This window comes from Thalassophryne amazonica, chromosome 14, assembly GCF_902500255.1.
Source record: "Thalassophryne amazonica chromosome 14, fThaAma1.1, whole genome shotgun sequence".
In the NCBI taxonomy this organism is placed as follows: domain Eukaryota; kingdom Metazoa; phylum Chordata; class Actinopteri; order Batrachoidiformes; family Batrachoididae; genus Thalassophryne; species Thalassophryne amazonica.
The window spans coordinates 8,304,152-8,322,582 of NC_047116.1; the positions used below are offsets into that span (position 1 = coordinate 8,304,152).

Below are 18,431 nucleotides of genomic sequence, written 5' to 3' on the forward strand. Positions count from 1 at the left end.
AGTAAATTAGGGACCTCGGTCAGAGATGATGTCTTGGGGGTTGCTATGCAACCACAACACATGGTGGACAAGAAGGTCTGATGGTAATTTAGGCAGGGCCACAAAGTGTGCCTCCTTAGAGAACTGATCCATGACCATGAGGAGCACTGTGTTACCCTGGAATGGAGGCAATCCCATAATGAAGTCCAGACAGATGGACCAGATGGTGACAAGGCGTGGGAAGTGGGTGGAAGTGTCTGGCTGGAGGACGATGTGGGGTCTTGCTCCTGGCACAGGTGATACAGGCTTGAACAAAGGGGTGCCCGTCTGCCTGGCCATCAGAAGCGGTGGTGAACGAGGACCAGAGTCCAGGTGATTCCAGGATGGCAGGCGAGATTTGAGGAATGACAGAATTGTAGCACTTCGGACCTGGCTTCTGGTGGCACAAAAAGCCACCTGGGATTCCTCCTCTGGGGTTGGAGATAGCAGCTCAAAGCGTCCCGGATTGCTCTCTCAACAATCCCAGGTCAACGCCTCCACGACCATGGACCAAGGCAGGATGGGGTCAGTACTGGGAAAGGTGAAGCATATAACCAGGGTTTAAATACTGCAGTTGTTGATGGATGGCAGGTGCGGTGATCAACTCCATAATGTACCATCTGGACATACACAGAGGAAAGAGAGGCAGGACAAAGCAGTAACCAAGGCAGCACACAAGACATTCAAATCTGTTTGTGTCAACTTGTGTGGAAGTTGTCAGGCCAAAAATCACCAGGGTATGTAAACTTTTGATCAGGGTCACTCATTAACAATGAGTGAAAAAAAAAGGTTTTGTGTTATCATTTATATCCTCTGAAAAATGGCCAAAAAATCTAAAATTCTGCCAGGGTATGGAACCCTTGAGCACAACTTTGTGTGTGTGTGTGTGTGTGTGTGTATCAGTGGTGGGCACAGATAACCAAAAAATTTACTTTGAGAACAGATAATAGATAACTGAAAAGTTATCTTTGATAAAGATAAACTGATGAACCACCCAAAAATGTATCGGAAGTTACAGATAACCGATAAATTCCAGTATTGTCTCTGGGCTTGAGTCCAGAAGATCATGGGTTCAAATCCCCGCCTGACTGGAAAATCACTAAGGGCCCTTGGGCAAGGCCTTTAATCCACTATTGCTCCCGGTGTGTAGTGAGCGCCTTGTATGGCAGCACCCTGACATCGGGGTGAATGTGAGGCATAATTGTAAAGCGCTTTGAGCATCTGATGCAGATGGAAAAGCGCTATATAAATGCAGTCCATTTAACTGCTAACAAGCTGAACTTGAGTTTAAACACCACAATCACTTTTGGAAGCATATAAAGCGACAGGAGACGTTTGAACATGCTGCCCTTTCTGGAAGCTAAACAGCTACAGCACAGAAACACCCTGAGAGCAGCCACAAAGCAAGCTCTTTACCAATCACAATGCTCCGGTCAGGCTGAGGTCTTGAAAAATAAAGGCATCCTGACTCATGGTTTTGTTTGAATACTGATAGAATAACTCTATTAATGTCAATTCTGTCATTTGTACAAAGTTAAAATATAACATATATCTTTTACTGTTGAATAATGCACTAATTCTGAGGTTTTGTAACAAACACAGAGATCACAAAAGATTCTGGGTAAAAGTGCCTCTGCTAAACCCTGATTGGTTCAGTAATTCATTACGCAAACCAACACGTTAATGTGACGTGTGTCATGTGTTGGTGTTTACCGGTAAATGTGCTTTTGTAAAATATTCCATTTTTTATTTCTAAAAACAGGCATTTTTATGGAGCCCTGGAAGTGTCATTGCAAAATGTTTTGCATGTGGAGAGAATGTGCGCCGTGCGCACGTTTTATGATGTTGTAAAACGTGCACTCAATATTGTGTTGACACATAAATGTTGGCTTTACACTGTGAGTTTTGGCCCTTTTTCAGATGATTTTTCATTCATGTGAGAAATTTTTGGACTGAGTTTTAGGTTAATTGCGCGTCCTGCATCGTGTAGTGTACATGGAGTAACAAGCTGCATTCAACATCTCACGACCTGATCGCATGGTCAAATGAAAATCAAACCTGTTTGATGTTATTATGGTCGGCCATCGTGAGTGTATCCTGCTCCTGAAGAGCTACAAGCATCCAACTGCTCGCACTGTGCATGTGCAAACACCGGCAGAGCTGTGTTGTAATGTTTTTTGCTGTTGTTGTTGTTGTTTTGTTTTTAAACTTAATTTGTAAAAAAAACAAATAAATAAAAAGCCATTTGAAAAGCCAAACAGTTGATTTGACAACCATCTGATATAACCAGGGTCCAAATAAATAGAACTCTGCCATCTACTGGTGCCCAGACACTTAGTACTTAGGGTGAATACTGCCATGAACACTACTGGCCAGTAGATGGCAGTAGAGGCCTTAAAAACTTGCCAAAACAAAATTCCAGATAATCTGTGTCTGCTACATTGATTTAAGATGCGTGGAATTTAACAAACGCAAATATAATAACGTCTGTAAACCCAGAGAATATATTCACGAGAGTTTTAGGCACTATCGGACGACAAGTCGTCGGAAGGTAATTAGTCCGATAATGGTTTTTAAAGTTATCTAAAAAGATAATCTGATAATGAAAACATTATCTTCGATAATTATCTGTTATCGGAAGTGTGCCCACCACTGGTGTGTATATACAGCGAGGAAAATAAGTATTGAACACCCTGCGAGTTTGCAAGTTCTCCCACTTAGAAATCATGGAGGGGTCTGAAAATTTTCATCTTTAGCGCATGTCCACTGTGATCTAAAATCTAAAAAATAAATCTGGAAATCACAATGTATAATTTTTTAATAATTTATTTGTATGTTACTGCTGCAAATAAGTATTTCAACACCTGCCAATCAGCAGACATTCTGGCCCTCAAAGACCTGTTAGTCTGCCTCTACAAAGTCCACCTCCACTCCACTTATTATTCCAAATTAGAAGCACCTATTTGAGGTCGTTAGCTGCATAAAGACACCTGTCCACCCCACACAATCAGTAAGACTCCAACTACTAACATGGCTAAGACCAAAGCGCTGTCCAAAGACACCAGACACAAAATTGTAGACCTCCACAAGGCTGGAAATGGCTACGGGGCAATTGCCAAGCAGCAAGGTGGAAAAAAGATCAACTGTTGGAGCAATTATTAGAAAATTGAAGAAGCTAAACATGACTGTCAGTCTCCCTTGGACTGGGGCTCCATGCAAGAGCCCACCTCGTGGCATATCAATGATCCTAAGAAAAGGTGAGGATCAGCCTAGAACTGCACAGGAGGAGCTGGTCAATGACCTGAAGAGAGCTGGCACCACTGTTTCCAAGGTTACTGTGGGTAATACACTAAGGCTGAGTCTCATTCTACCCCTTGGCCCTTCCCCTTACCCCTACCCCTCTGTTTTGCGCGGGCACGAGAGACGGAGGGGTGTCTCAATTCTCTTTTTGGAGTGAGGCGGAGGGGAAGGCGAAGGGCTTCAAACCCCTCCGTTTGGAGTGAATCTGGATGCACACTCCGTTTGGAGGGGTAGGAGGAGCTTACTGCTCTCTCCGAAAAAATAAACATGGCGCCGAAACAGCCGCACAAATGAAGCGGCTTTCATTACAAATTACGCTGTTTAGAAAGCTATAACTTGCCAAAAAACTTTACAGGCAGTTGTCTATGACAGCAACGCGTATGCTGCTGGATGCATGTTGTGTATATTGTTGGTCTGAAGAATATCGTAACGTCGCTCGTGCGCTGAGGCGTTATAATGCACATACACACGAACGCTATGATAAGACACTTTTATAACTCACAACAGAGAAAATCATGATAAAGGATAAGCACGTTAATTTGTATGGTCATAAATCTTTGTATAATATCAATCCCTGCTGTTCTGAGATCTGCTGTTCAGATCTGTAACGCGTGTGTATTTTGTAAACAAACGGAGCTCTGAACACACTCGTTTCCTAATAAGCTTTCAGACAGAAAATGAGAAGTTTCATCAATGGGAATAAGTTGGAACATATCTACACACACATGCATATGTGTAACACATAACCTGACGTCCTTATAGACTGATATTATTTGTCAAGGAAATTTCTAAAGGAAATAGGGCTGGATGCAAAAAATGGGACAATTTGAAAAAGAAATATTAACATAACGAGATGCAGCCCAAAACATACATACAGGTGGTGGTCATATAATTAGAATATCATGAAAAAGTTGATTTATTTCAGTAATTCCATTCAAAAAGTGAAACTTGTATAATGTATACATTCATTGCACACAGACTGATATATTTTGTGTTTATTTTAAATAAATAATCAGTTTTCCTGTTTTATCATTGGTATTTTATATGATGTCTTTTTTTATTCTTTTTATTTTTTTATTGTGTTTTAATCTTATTTCATTTTATTCTGCTTTTAAATGATGTTTGTGAAGCGCCTTGAGGTGATTAGTCGTGATTTGGCGCTATATAAACTAATAAATTATTATTATTATTATAAATTATTTTAATTACCAATGAATGAATTACTAATCAATCAATTAATGATTAATCAAACATTAATTACTATTATTGATTAATTATTAGTATTATTAACATTAATAAATTACTAAATAATTTATTATTAATACTATTTATTATTATTATATTATTATTAGAAATTACAAATTAATTAAATTAATTAACATGACATGATTGCGATGCATCGAAGAAATCTGCGACGACTTCTATTTCTTTGCATTTACGCAGAAAGGCGAGAAAATAAAAAGAGCAAACAGGCTACTGCAACAAGTTGCATTTCGGTTGCCATGTTAACAAACAGTGAAAACGGCAGTTTAAGACAGGCAGTTTTTTTTCTCCTAGGCGGAGGGGTGTCTCAATTCATAGGGCTAGAGGCATACCCCTTCGTCTTACGCCTTGTTTTAAAGGGGTAGGGCCAAGGGGAAGGTTTACAAAGAGAATTGAGATTGAGGGTTTGACATCATGGGTTAAAATCATGCATGGCACGGAAGGTTCCCGTGCTTAAATCAGCACACGTCCAGGCCCGTCTTAAGTTTGCCCATGACCATTTGGATGATCCAGAGGAGTCATGGGAGAAAGTTATGTGGTCAGATGAGACCAAATAGAACTTTTTGATCTTAATTTCACTCGCTGTGTTTGGAGGAAAAAGAATGCTGAGTACCATCCCAAAACACCGTCCCTACTGTGAAGCATGGGGGTGGAAGAATCATGCTTTGGGGGTGTTTTTCTGCACATAGGACAGGACGACTGCACTGTATTAAGGAGAGGATGACCGGGGCCATGTATTCTGAGATTTTGGGGAACAACCGCCTTCCCTCAGTTAGAGCACTGAAGATGGGTCGTGGATGGGTCTTCCAACATGACAATGACCCGAAGCACACAGCCGTACAGGTTCCGTAAGAAGCATATCAAGGTTCTGGAGTGGCCTAGCCAGTCTCCAGACCTAAACCCAATAGAAAATCTTTGGAGGGAACTCAAACTCCATGTTTCTCAGCGACAGCCCAGTAACCTGGCTGATCTAGAGAAGATCTGTGTGGAGGAGTGGACCAAAATCCCTGCTGCAGTGTGTGCAAACCTGGTGAAAAAACGACAGGAAATGTTTGACCTCTGTAATTGCAAACAAAGGCTACTGTACCAAATATTAAGAATGATTTTCACAGGTGTTGAAATACTTATTTGCAGCAGTAACATACAAATAAATTATTAAAAAAAAGTCATACGTTGTGATTTCCGGATTTTGTTTTTAGATTATGTCTCTCACAGTGGACATGCACCTAACATGAAAATTTCAGACCCCTCCATGATTTCTAAGTGGGAGAACTTGCAAAATCGCAGGGTGTTAAAATACTTATTTTCCTCACTGTGTGTGTATATATATATATATCACACTTATTTAACATATTATTAGTATTAGTATTATTTAACAGATTTGTGATGCATCGTAAATCTGGTAGAAACTCTGATCCAAATGTTGTCAAAGTAGTACTCAGAGTTGCATCCTTCTCCCCCTTAATGATGTTGCTGTTTCATGGTTCACAGTGGTCACACTGTCACACTGTTCTGACCTCTTCACCTCAAAAGTTTGAAGTTGTTTACATTTTTGTTGCTCTTGGTGAAAACTTTAATTAGCTCCACAGAGGATGAAACAAGCTCAATAAAAGCTTTACATCAACAGGTTACATCAAGGATTCTGCAGATGAAATGTGTTCAGTGTTGGGTAACTGTGAATGAAAAAGATCATCCAATCACTCATTCTTTTTTGCCTCTTCTCTGTGTCTGGGTCACTGTGACAGTCTTCACGGTTATATGACTGAATATTTCAAAATGAATGTTCTAAATTAAGGTTCATATATTCATGTTGTTTACCTGTTTAATATAAAACAGTGATGGGTTCTGAACTAAATCTAACTTATATAACTCTTGGTGGTCATGTGGAATTACACAAATACAGATATCTTTATTTTATGATCATGTTTACAGTTTATATTCTAATAATCTGCTGTAATTCTACTATTGTTTGTCTGATCTGCGTTCATAAAAACCTCCATGAACCAATGTACATTTTTATTGCAGCTCTGTTGATGAACTCAGTTCTTTTCAGTACTGGTTTCTACCCAAAGCTTTTAATTGATGTTTTATCTGAAAAACAGATTATTTCATATGCAGGCTGTTTGTTTCAGGGTTTTCTCTTTTACTCTTTAGGATGTTCTGAGTTTTTACTCTTAGCAGCCATGTCTTATGACAGGTATGTGTCTATATGTAAACCTCTGCAGTATCACACCATCATGACAAAAACTAACGTCATTATCGCTCTGGTTACAGCTTGGCTTTTCTCAGCTTGTCACGTTCTGATCGGAGTCGCACTGATTGCCAACAGGAAGCTTTGTGATTTTAATTTGAAAGGAATTTTTTGTAATAATTCAGTGCAAAAACTTCAGTGTGTGAGATCAGAAGTAGTAGCTGTATACGGTGTTGTGATTTTGATCAATGTTGAAATTTTACCTGTCCTCTTCATACTTTTTACATACACAAAGATACTTATAATTTGTTCCCAAAGTAGTGCAGATGTGAGGAAAAAAGCTGCAGAGACCTGTTTACCTCACCTGCTGGTGTTAATCAGCTTTTCAGCTATGATTATAACTGATGTCATTATGGTTCGACTGGAATCTAATATTCCAAAAATTGTTCATTTCATAATTTCTTTACAAGCTATTGTCTGTCATCCTGTGTTTAATCCACTGATATATGGACTAAAAATGAAAGAAATATCAAAACACCTCAAGATTTTATTCTTTCAAGTAAAAAGAAAGTAATGAATTATAACCATGTTTATTGTCACCTGCAGTGACAAGATGTTTTTCTTCAAAAATAATCCATAAATTCATATACATTTATTTTTATGGTCTAGAAAGAAAAAAAGCTTAAAAAACCACCAACCTTCTGTGAAAGCAAGTGAACTATTAATGACATTTAACTGATGAATATGTTTTGTCTGATTTCTGTTTAACATCCACGTTTCTTTCACTGATACACAACCACAGGTGCACCACAGAGATGCAGATTTATACAAATGTCTCTAGAGATCCCTCATCAGGCAAAACAAGCTTTGGTTTTTGTATCTCCAAGCTAAATTAGAAATTTGGATATAGATGATGTGATGGTCTCTCTGTTTTTACAGCAGAGGCTATAGTCATCTTAAAAGCTCTTTAGTGTGTCGTGGAGATGAAGCCATCTTCTAGTGCAGCAGATAACAGAATATTTGCAGAGGAATCCTTCAAATCCGGTTACAAGCACCCAAGTTTAACTGTGTATACCTTTTAGTACATACGAGGTCTGCGAGAAAGTATCCGACCATATTAAAAAAAAACAAAAAAAACATATGGATTTGAATCACGTGTGATTACGTCAGCAAAGCTTGAACCCTCGTGCGCATGTGTGAATTTTTTCATGCCTGTCGGTTGCTTCATTCGCCTGTGAGCAGGCTTTGAGTGAGTTGTGGTCCACCCCTCTCGTCTATTTTTTATTGCGAATAAATGTCTGAACGATTTGGATCTTTGCTGTATCAATTTTTTTCCAGAAACTGTAAGAGACCTCCAGGTGGACACCATTCGAAAAATTAATATGGCTTTCAGGGACCATTTTACGGGGATTAAACAGATTAAGGAGTTTACTGCCGCTTTAAGGACGGCCCACAACTGCTGAGAGCGCCAGCGCCGATGGACAGGCTGACACCCCGCACAAACAACCAGATCATTTCCAACGTGAAAGCTTTGTTGATCCGGAACCTCATCTGACTTTCACAAAAAGGCAGAAGATGTGGACATCAGCACTTTTTCAGCACATTCTACCATTACAGGAGTTTTTTTTTCATGGAAAAAGAAGCCGAGGGACGCGCCACCGTGGTGCTCGACGCAGCACGAAACCACCTCGCTGTTGGTCTCTCAGGACGGCTTTCAGATGGATTCCGGTTGCTTTTCTGTCGTGTGAATATCCGAGAAATTGAGCTTGAGCTGGGCATGCCAGAACATGTCCTGTGAGGCTTCATCACGGCGTTGCAGCTCCGCCGCGACGCGCGTAATTCCTCCGCCTTTGTTCCTCTTTCCATGACAAAAACTCCTGTAACAGTGAAACGTGCCATTCATTTCTAAACTGGATGCTGTCTCCATCCGGTATGTCCTCTGACTAGCACAGGAATTGTGAAAAGACGTGGACATCAGCACTTTTTTGGCACATTAAGACAGACGTGCGGAGGAGTTCGGCGCGTCGTTTTGCAGCTGCGCTCGGCGCAAAGAAACGCCGTGATGAAGCCTCACAGGACATGTTGGGGCTTGTCCAGCTCAAGCTCAATTTCTCAGATATTCACACGATAGAAAAGCAACCGGATTCCGTCTGAAAGCCACCTCAAAGCCGTCCTGTGAGAGCAACACTGAGGTTGTTTCATGCTGCGCCAAGAGCGGCACGGTGGCGCGTCCCTCGGCTTCCTTTTCCATGAAAAAAAAAACTCCTGTAACGGTAGAATGTGCCGAAAAAGTGCTGATGTCCACATCTTCTGCATTTTTGTGAAAGTCAGATGAGGTCCCGGATCAACAAAGCTTTCATGTTGGAAATGATCTGGTTGTTTCAGCGGGGTGTCAGCCTGTCCATCGGCGCTGGCGCTCTCAGCAGTTGTGGGCCGTCTTTAAAGCGGCAGTAAACTCCTTAATCTGTTTAATCCCCATAAAATGGTCCCTGAAAGCCATATTAATTTTTTGAACAGTGTCCACCTGGAGGTCTCTTACAGTTTCTGGAAAAAAATTGATGCAGCAAAGATCCAAATCGTTCAGACATTTATTCGCAATAAAAAATAGACGAGGGGTAGACCACACCTCACTCAAAGCCTGCTCACAGGCGAATGAAGCAACTGACAGGCATGAAAAAATTCACGCATGCGCACGAGGGTTCAAGCTTTACTGACGCAATCACACGTGATTCAAATCCATATGTTTTTTTTTTTAAATATGGTCGGATACTTTTCTGGCAGACCTCGTATTTTAGAAAAATAATGTTAGCCATTGAAATTTTCAATAGGGGGCCAATTGAAGGATATACCAAGCTATGTGGCTATACCCACATAAAGCTATACCACATTATGTGGCTGATCACAAAGATTCCAAAAAGGTATAGTTTGGGCTATCTGTGACTGAATGTTCTGGAGTTATGGGGTAAAAACAGCAAGCATGGCTACAAAGGTCACCTTCAGTTTGTACAGGGGTCAAAAGTTAAAGCTGCTCCAATTATGGTAAAAACATGATGCAAATTATTGGTTGAGAAGGTAGGATTTTAAAAAGGAATAGTTTGCACCATGTGTCATGCTTAGTTATGTTACGGGGTAACATATGTCACGTCATAGAATCCAATGGACATTGACATTGTTTGACCTTTACTTTGGAGACCAAACATTCAACACAGTCAGAACTATTCAATTTGTTAATCCTATTAGTTCAACCAGTAATTTGCACCACATTTTACCAAAACTGGAGCAACTTTAACTTTTGACCCCTGTACAAACTGAAACTGTCTTTGTCACCATACTTATTGTTTTTGCCCCATAACTCCAGAATATTCAATTATAGAAACTCCAAACTATACCTTTTTGGAGTCATTATCATCAGACACATAATGTGGTATAGCTTTCAATATGATTGGAACATTTTTTATTTTTGACCCCTGTGCAATTCTTCAATTGACCCCTACTTGGCCCCCTATTGAAAATTCAAATGGCTAAAGTTATTTTTCTACAATATGTACCAAAAGGTATATGCAGTCAAATTTTGGTGCTTGTAACCAGATTTGAACAATTCTTCCAGTTATCTGTTGGACTATTCAGTTCTGCACTGTTGAAGAGAACGCATATTGAATGTGAGGCCAGATCTTATTGCTAAGTGGTTAGGTCTTACGTACATTGTATATCTAGTCAACATTTTGAGGTATCCTTTCTATGGCTTCGAATGCACCAAGGGATTGAGGGTAATCGGATCCTGTTTGTGGACTTCAGCTCTGCATTCAACACCATCCTTCTGGCTTTGCTCCAGGACAAGCTTTCTCTGCTCCACGTGCCCGACTCCACCTGCAGGTGGATCACAGACTTCCTGACGGACAGGAGTCAGCGTGTGAGGCTGGGAAAGAACGTCTCGAACACTCGGACTCTCAGCACAGGATCTCCACAGGGCTGTGTCCTTTCCCCTCTGCTCTTCTCCCGGTACACTAACTGCTGCACCTCCAGCCACGACTCCGTAAAGCTCATCACGTTTGCGGACGACACCACCCTCATCGGACTCATTTCGGATCGGGATGAGTCTGCCTACAGGTGTGAGGTGGACCGGCTGGTGACCTGGTGCAGCAGCAACAACTTGGAGCTCAACGCCCAGAAAACAGTGGAGATGATTGTGGACTTCAGGAAAGCCACAGGCCCCCTGCCCTCCCTAGCCCTCACCAACAGCCCCATCACCACTGTGGACTGTCACCACTTCCTTGGCACCACCATCACCCAGGACCTCAAGTGGGAGTCAACCATCAGCTCCCTCATCAAGAAGGCCCAGCAGAGGATGTACTTCCTGCGGCAGCTGCAGAAGGCCAAGCTGCCTGTCCAGCTGATGGTGCAATTCTACACGGCCATCATCGAGTCCATCCTCTGCTCCTCCATCAGTGTTGTACGCCGGGGCCACAGCCAGGGAGACTGTCAAGGATTTTATATAGTTCATGCTTATATTATCATTTATTTTATATAGTTCATGCTTATATTATCATTTATTTCCTTTTATGACTAAGTGTACTTTTCCTCTTTGTGAGAAGAGGAGGTTTAAAAAAGAAAGACTTCTTGTCTGCATTCTTCATGATTGAGCAAACTATTTTTCATTTTGCATAAGTGCCTTATCCTGTTTTTGACGAGCCACAAGGCTCATGTCGCAGGAATGGAAGGTTTCAGCCGCTACCTTGCCTTGCTATCTCCCTCATGCAGACATGACTCATGTGTAACCTCTCCCTGACTGTCCTTGTTTGTTTTTTTTCTCATGTTGGTGAACTAAATAAAAAGCCGAGCCAGAGCAGGGGATTTTAGGAGAGCTTTGGAGCTGAGCACTTAGAAGCCGCTACTGCCCGTACTTGCCCTCCTCCTCTGCACAGAGCATAAAATATATTTGTCTCTCTCTGACTGGTTTCTTTAGTGTCTGTGCCTCTCATTTCTTTAAAACAGGGTGCAAACCCAACAGAGACAGACTGCAGCGCATTGTGGCCTCTGCTGAGAAGGTGATCGGCTGTAGCCTTCCATCTCTCCACGACCTGCACGTCTCCAGAATTCTGGGCCGAGCAGGTCGGATCACAGCTGACCCTTCTCACCCTGCACACGGTCTATTCAAACCACTCCCCTCGGGCAGGAGGCTACAGTCCATCCGGACCAGAACCTCCCGCCATAAAAAGTTTCTTCCACTCTGCCGTTAGACTCATGAACACCTCATAACTCAGTCACCTTAACCTTAACTCTGTCACTGTATCATTTTATCACAGGTCACTTTAGACAATGTACTTTGGTTTTTAATTGCACTCCTCCCACGGCACTGTTTTTCTGTTTTTTTCTGTTGCACACAGCCTTTCATATTTCATTTTTTATCTTATATTTTATCTTATTTTGGCACATATTTTATATTTCATCTTAGCATTTTATATTGCTCTCTTCTTAATGCTGCACCATTATACCGAAGCAAATTACTAGTCTGTAAATCCTGTTCGATGGCAATAAACTTCTTCTGATTCTGATATCTGGAGTTCCTGAGATAGTGTATCATGTTTAAGTTAGCTGTAAATAATTCACTGAGGCTAGAAGAAGACTTTTTTTGTGATCTCCTTGAAGTTGGTGTTGCCACTATGCCATTGTCCTCTCAATTAGAATTTAAGAATCCTCTAGTAACAGCTTATTTATTTTCCAAAATTTTTGTATTTATGCCATAATACAGACTGCTGGTGTGAAATCCTTATCCTGCAGGTGGCAGTAATGCACTGAATTGGTGTCTACAGTGCATCCACAAAGTATCCACAGCACTTCCCATTTTCCACATTTGTTACGTTACAGCCTTAATCAAAATAGAGTAAATTAATTTTTCCCTCAAAATTTTGCTCATAACACCCCATAATGACAACTTGAAAAAACGTGTTTTTTATTTTTGCAAATATATTCAAAATAAAATAAACAAAAACTAAGAAATCAACCGTACGTAAGTATTCACACCCTTTGCTTAATACTTTGTTGATGCACATTTAGGAGCAATTACTGCTTCAAGTCTTCTTAGGTCAAGAGCACTCTGGAGCAGCTTTTCATCCAGGATGCATTAATCTTTCCCTCATCCAGCTGGGGAAGGTGTGTGTGGATCAGGAGGTCTGGGTGGCTTTGCTTGAGCTGCTGCCCCCGCGACCCGACTCCGGATAAAGCGGAAGAAAATGGATGGATAACAAAATGTGGAAAAAGTGATATATATATATATATATATATATATATATACACACACACACACACACAGTGAGGAAAATAAGTATTTGAACACACTGCGGTTTTGCAAGTTCTCCCACTTAGAAATCATGGAGGGGTCTGAAATTTTCATCTTAGGTGCATGTCCACTGTGAGAGACACAATCTAAAAAAAAAAAAAAAATCCAGAAATTACAATGTATGATTTTTTTAATAATTTATTTGTAAGTTACTGCTGCTAATAAGTATTTGAACATCTACCAACCAGCAAGCATTCTGGCTCACACAGACCTGTTAATTTTTCTTTAAGAAGCCCTCTTATTCTGCACTCTACCTGTATTAATTGCACCTGTCTGAACTTGTTACCTGTATAAAAGACACCTGTTCACACACTCAATCAATCACACTCCAACCTGTCCACCATAGCCAAGACCAAAGAGCTGTCTAAGGACACCAGGGACAAAACTGTAGACCTGCACAAGGTTTGGATGGACTACAGGACAACAGGCAAGCAGCTTGGTAGAAGACAACAACTGTTGAGATTATTTATTAGAAAGTGGAAGAAACACAAGATGACTGTTAATTAGAGGTGCACCGATCAGGATTTTTTAGGCCGATCACTGAAATTTTGATCGGCCGATACCGATCAAGGCCGATACCGATCAAGTACATGGATCATGCCCAAAATAAGAATATAGGTGTAATGTATAGGACTATTTTTGCATTAAGACTTAATGATGAAAATAAAAACATGCATTCAAATAAAGACACTAGAATAAACAACCAACTTTTGTTTTATTACACTGACTTTGTTCTACCAGCAAGCTTTTTTTTTTCCCCATGTTTCATGTTGCTCAGATTACAGCCTACAGAACGTTGAGAATGTAAAATACAGCCCTCATTCTATGGGGTTAAAATTGTCTCATTAATATTTGTAAATGCACACAGGGTGATCTACAAATAATCACTGATTTGCAAATGTGTTCAGATATCCACAAATCCAAATTTCATATTTGTAACTTGTAAATTGGTCTTTGTAAATAATGTTGTATATGCAAATATAAAACTTAATTTGTAAAAAAAAAAAAAAAAATTACATTTGTAAAACTGGAAATTGCATTTGTGAATTGAGTTTCAGCATTTGTGGATCACCAATTACATGCATTCATCGCTTTCCTCTGTGATGTAATTTTGAGACATTCTTTTTGCGAAATCCACAGATCCATAAACAAATACACACTCACGCACACTGGATATCCACTAGATGGCAATGTGGTGCATTCATTACACAGTAGTCTATTTAGAGCTCTCAGAGCCATTTGACTCATTCTGACTTCTTATATGAGCTGGACGGACATGGACTACATTAAATGATGGCGACTGCTCTCCTTGTCCGTCCAGCTCATATCAGAAGTCAAAATGAGTTTACGTCACAGAGAAAAGCAAAAACAAAAATAAACAAAACTGTGTCTCACTTTGAAGTTATTAATTCAGACTGGACTCTATCATTCTAACTTGACTCATCAGAGAGCCGTGCAGCGTTTGGAGCTGTGTGAACAGAACGGAGGACGAGTCTTGTTTCTTTCTCGCAACAAGACAGGAGTCCCAGTTAGTAACTTTAATCGGCACAAACGTGACTCACGGTTGACATATTCAGGGATGAAAGTGGCGAAAACAAAAAAAGCTGAAACCCAAAATTACCCCCCAACACCACCTGCACGAAAATGTTTGAATTCTAGAAGCTCTGAAATGTAATCTGGGACTATTCCAGACGATAAACTGGAGTGAGTGCAGCATCCATTTAGTGAGAAAAAAAAAAACTTTCCTTATTCAAATTCATTCCAGTAGTATTCTGCTCTTACTAGGATGCAGCAGTTTTCTAGTTTGGCAGATAGTTCTGGAGGAAATCACTGAAGAAATTAAACTGAAAATATGGTTTGACCGAAACAAACTGTCATTAAACTTAAATAAGACAGGGATGAAATGGAGGTGTAAGAGTCACTAGGTGTTCACAGGAAACACTTATTTCTGTATGTATGTATTTATTTATTTATTTATTTATGTATGTTCATTGTTAGTTGCGTTTATATTTTCTGTTGTGTTTCTATTCAGGTTCTTTTGGTCTCTTTCTCTAAAATTGTATATAATAAGCATCAGATTATTAATATATAAACAAAAATAAATTTAAGAAATACTACAATTTGAAAACAAATGCACCCGAATGTGATGGCAGCTGCAAATTCGTAATGCTAACTTTTAACAGTGAAAATGCCATAGACATCTTAACGCGTTAGCATCGCTCCCGTTTTAAAGTTATAAAATACATCTACTGTTTCAGAAGACCATAACAGGTCGGTTTAACATAGAAAAGGTAAATAATACTCACAGACGTATGCTCTTTAGGGTTTTAGCGGGGGAAAATTAAGCGAAAGAAAGTATAAACGAAGCAACAGGCTCGAAGCATTGCTTCAATCTGCGAACCACTGATTCGATTGGTTCAAGGTTCAGAGCAAAACCGCGCTGCAGAAAAGTTGATCACGGACCCGCTGCATGGTCCGTGCTCAAGAGTCCGTCCGTGTGTTTCCTGACAAACACACCAAGCGCTCCCTGCACTACTGCCTGCACTGTTGTGATCGGTCCTTTTGATCGGCGCATTTTGTCGATCACCGATCAAACCGATCAAGGCGTGATTGGCCGATAATGATCGGTGGCCGATCGATCGGTGCACCTCTACTGTCAATCTCCCTAGGTCTGAGGGTCCATGCAAGATCTCACTTTGTGGTTTAAGGATGATTCTGAGAAAGCTCAGAACTACACAGGAGGACTTGGTCAGTGACCTGAAAAAAGCTGGGACCACAGTCACAATGATTACATTAGTAACACATGATGCTGTCATGGTTTAAAATCCTGCAGGGCAGCAAAGTCCCCCTGCTCAAGCCAGCACATGTCCAGGCCCGTTTGAAGTTCACCAGTGACCATCTGAATGATCCAGATGATGGGTGTTCAAATACTTATTTTCCTCACTATATATATTATATATATATATATATATATATATATATATATATATATATATATATATATATACATACATACGAGGTCTATTAGAAAAGTATCCGACCTTATTATTTTTTTTCAAAAACCATATGGATTTGAATCACGTGTGATTACATCAGACATGCTTGAACCCTCGTGGGCATGCGAGAGTTTTTTCACGCCTGTCGGTTACATCATTCGCCTGTGGGCAGTCTTTGAGTGAGGAGTGGCCCACCCTCTCGTCATTTTTTCATTGTTTAGGAATGGCTCAGAGACTGTTGCTTTGTTTGATCAAATTTTTTTCAAAACTGTAAGGCACAACTGAGTGGACACCATTCGATAAATTCAGCTGGTTTTTGGGTAAAATGTTAACGGCTGATGAGAGATTTTGGTCTGTAACTGTCGCTTTAAGGACGGCCCATGGCGCCTGACGGCGATCTGCGCTTCGAGGCGGCAGCGTCTCGCCGTTTCAAGTTGAAAACTTCCACATTTCAGGCTCTGTTGACCCAGTAAGTCGTCAGAGAACAGAGAACTTTCAGAAGAAGTCGGCATGAGGAGTTTATTCGGACATTCCATTGTTAACAGACATTTTGTAATGAAAGAACGTGCGGGCAGAGTCGCATGTCAGGCCGGACCGACCGCGGGGGGTCGCGACAGGAAAAACACCTCCATTGGAAACCTTAACGGGCAAATTGGAACATGCCCAAGCTGTTAAACAATTTCTCAGTTACTCACTTGTTGAAAGCCATCAAAAGCCGCCTGAATTTTACAAATGGTTTTCAACACGGAGGTGTTTTTCCTGTCGCGGCGCACACAGATTTGCCGAGTCGTCACGGAAACGACTCGGTGAATTTGCGCGCACGTCTTTCATTACAAAATGTCCTTAAACAGTGGAATGTCCGCATAAAGTCCTCATGCCGGCCTCATCTGAATCTTCTCTGTTCTCTCACGACGTCCTGGGTGAATTAAGCCTTAAATTAGGATGTTTTCAGGTTGAAACAGGCCGACAACGGTGCCTGGAAGCGCTGCACGACGTCCCGCTGCGTGGGAAGTCCTTACACCAACAGAAACACCCCATAATCTCTCATCAGCCGTTAAACTTTTCACCGAAAACCAGCTTAATTTCTAGAATAGTGTCCACTCGGATATTCCTCACAGGTCCAGAAAAAATTTTGATAAAGCAACGCGCGCCGTCTCGAGCAGCGTGTTAAACAAAGGAATTCAGCTGAGAGGGCGGGACCACATCTCACTCAAGGCCTGCCCACAGGGAAATGACGTCACCGAGGGTTCAAGCATGATTGGTGTAATCGCACGTCATTCGAATCCAGTAGTTAAAAAAAAAAAAAGGGTCAGTTTATTATCTAATAGACCTCGTATATATATATATATATATATATATATATATATATATATATATATATATATATATATATATATATTACACACACACACACACAGTGGTGGGCACAGATAACCAAAAAATTAACTTCGATAACAGATAATAAGATAACTGAAAAGTTATCTTTGATAAAGATAAACCGATAAACCACCCAAAAATGTATCAGAAGTTACAGATAATCGATAACCGATAAATTCGGGTGTTGTCTCCGGTACATTTGCAATTACTAAGAAGCTGAAATTGAACTCAGCCACATGGGGTGTGCAGCCAGTACATTCTGAGTGCCGGTCCCAAGCCCGGATAAATGAGGAGGGTTGCGTCAGGAAGGGCATCCGGCGTAAAACAAGCCAACCCAACTATGCAGACTCAGAATCGAATTCCCATACCGGATCGGTCGCGGCCCGGGTTAACAACGTACGCCACCGGTGTTGCCCAACAGGGTGCCGGTGGAAATTGGGCTACTGCTGGGCGAAGACGACGAAGAAGAGGAGGAAAACGTTGCCACGAACAGCGGGCTGATATGATGGAGAGGAGAAAGGTAGACATATTGTGTGTGCAAGAGACCAAGTGGAAGGGAAGTAAGAGCAGGAGCATCGGCGGTGGGTACAAGTTGTTGTACCATGGTGAGGACAGGAAGAGAAATGGTGTTGGGGTCATTTTAAAGGAAGAGTATGTTAAAAGTGTGTTGGAGGTTAAGCGAGTGTCTGACAGGGTGATGAGTGTGAAGTTGGAAATTGAAGGGGTGATGATGAATATCATCAGTGCATATGCCCCACAGGTAGGTTGTGAGATGAAGGAGAAAGAACATTTCTGGAGTGTATTAGATGAGGTGGTGGAGAGTGTGCCCAAGCATGAAAGAGTGGTGATAGGAGCAGACTTCAATGGGCATGTTGGTGAAGGGAACAGAGGTGATGAGGAAGTAATGGGTAGATATGGTATCAAGGATAGGAATGGGGAAGGACAGATG

At 40.9% G+C, this 18,431-nt stretch overlaps 1 protein-coding gene across 1 annotated transcript; it reads left to right on the plus strand.

The window, feature by feature from the left end:
- The first annotated feature begins 6,350 nt into the window (after window positions 1-6,350).
- LOC117525115 (olfactory receptor 6N2-like) lies at window positions 6,351-7,346 on the plus strand. The gene has a single exon (XM_034186955.1). The coding sequence runs from the start codon at window positions 6,420-6,422 to the stop codon at window positions 7,344-7,346; it is 927 nt and encodes a 308-aa protein (XP_034042846.1). The 5' UTR covers window positions 6,351-6,419.
- The last annotated feature ends 11,085 nt before the right edge of the window (window positions 7,347-18,431 follow it).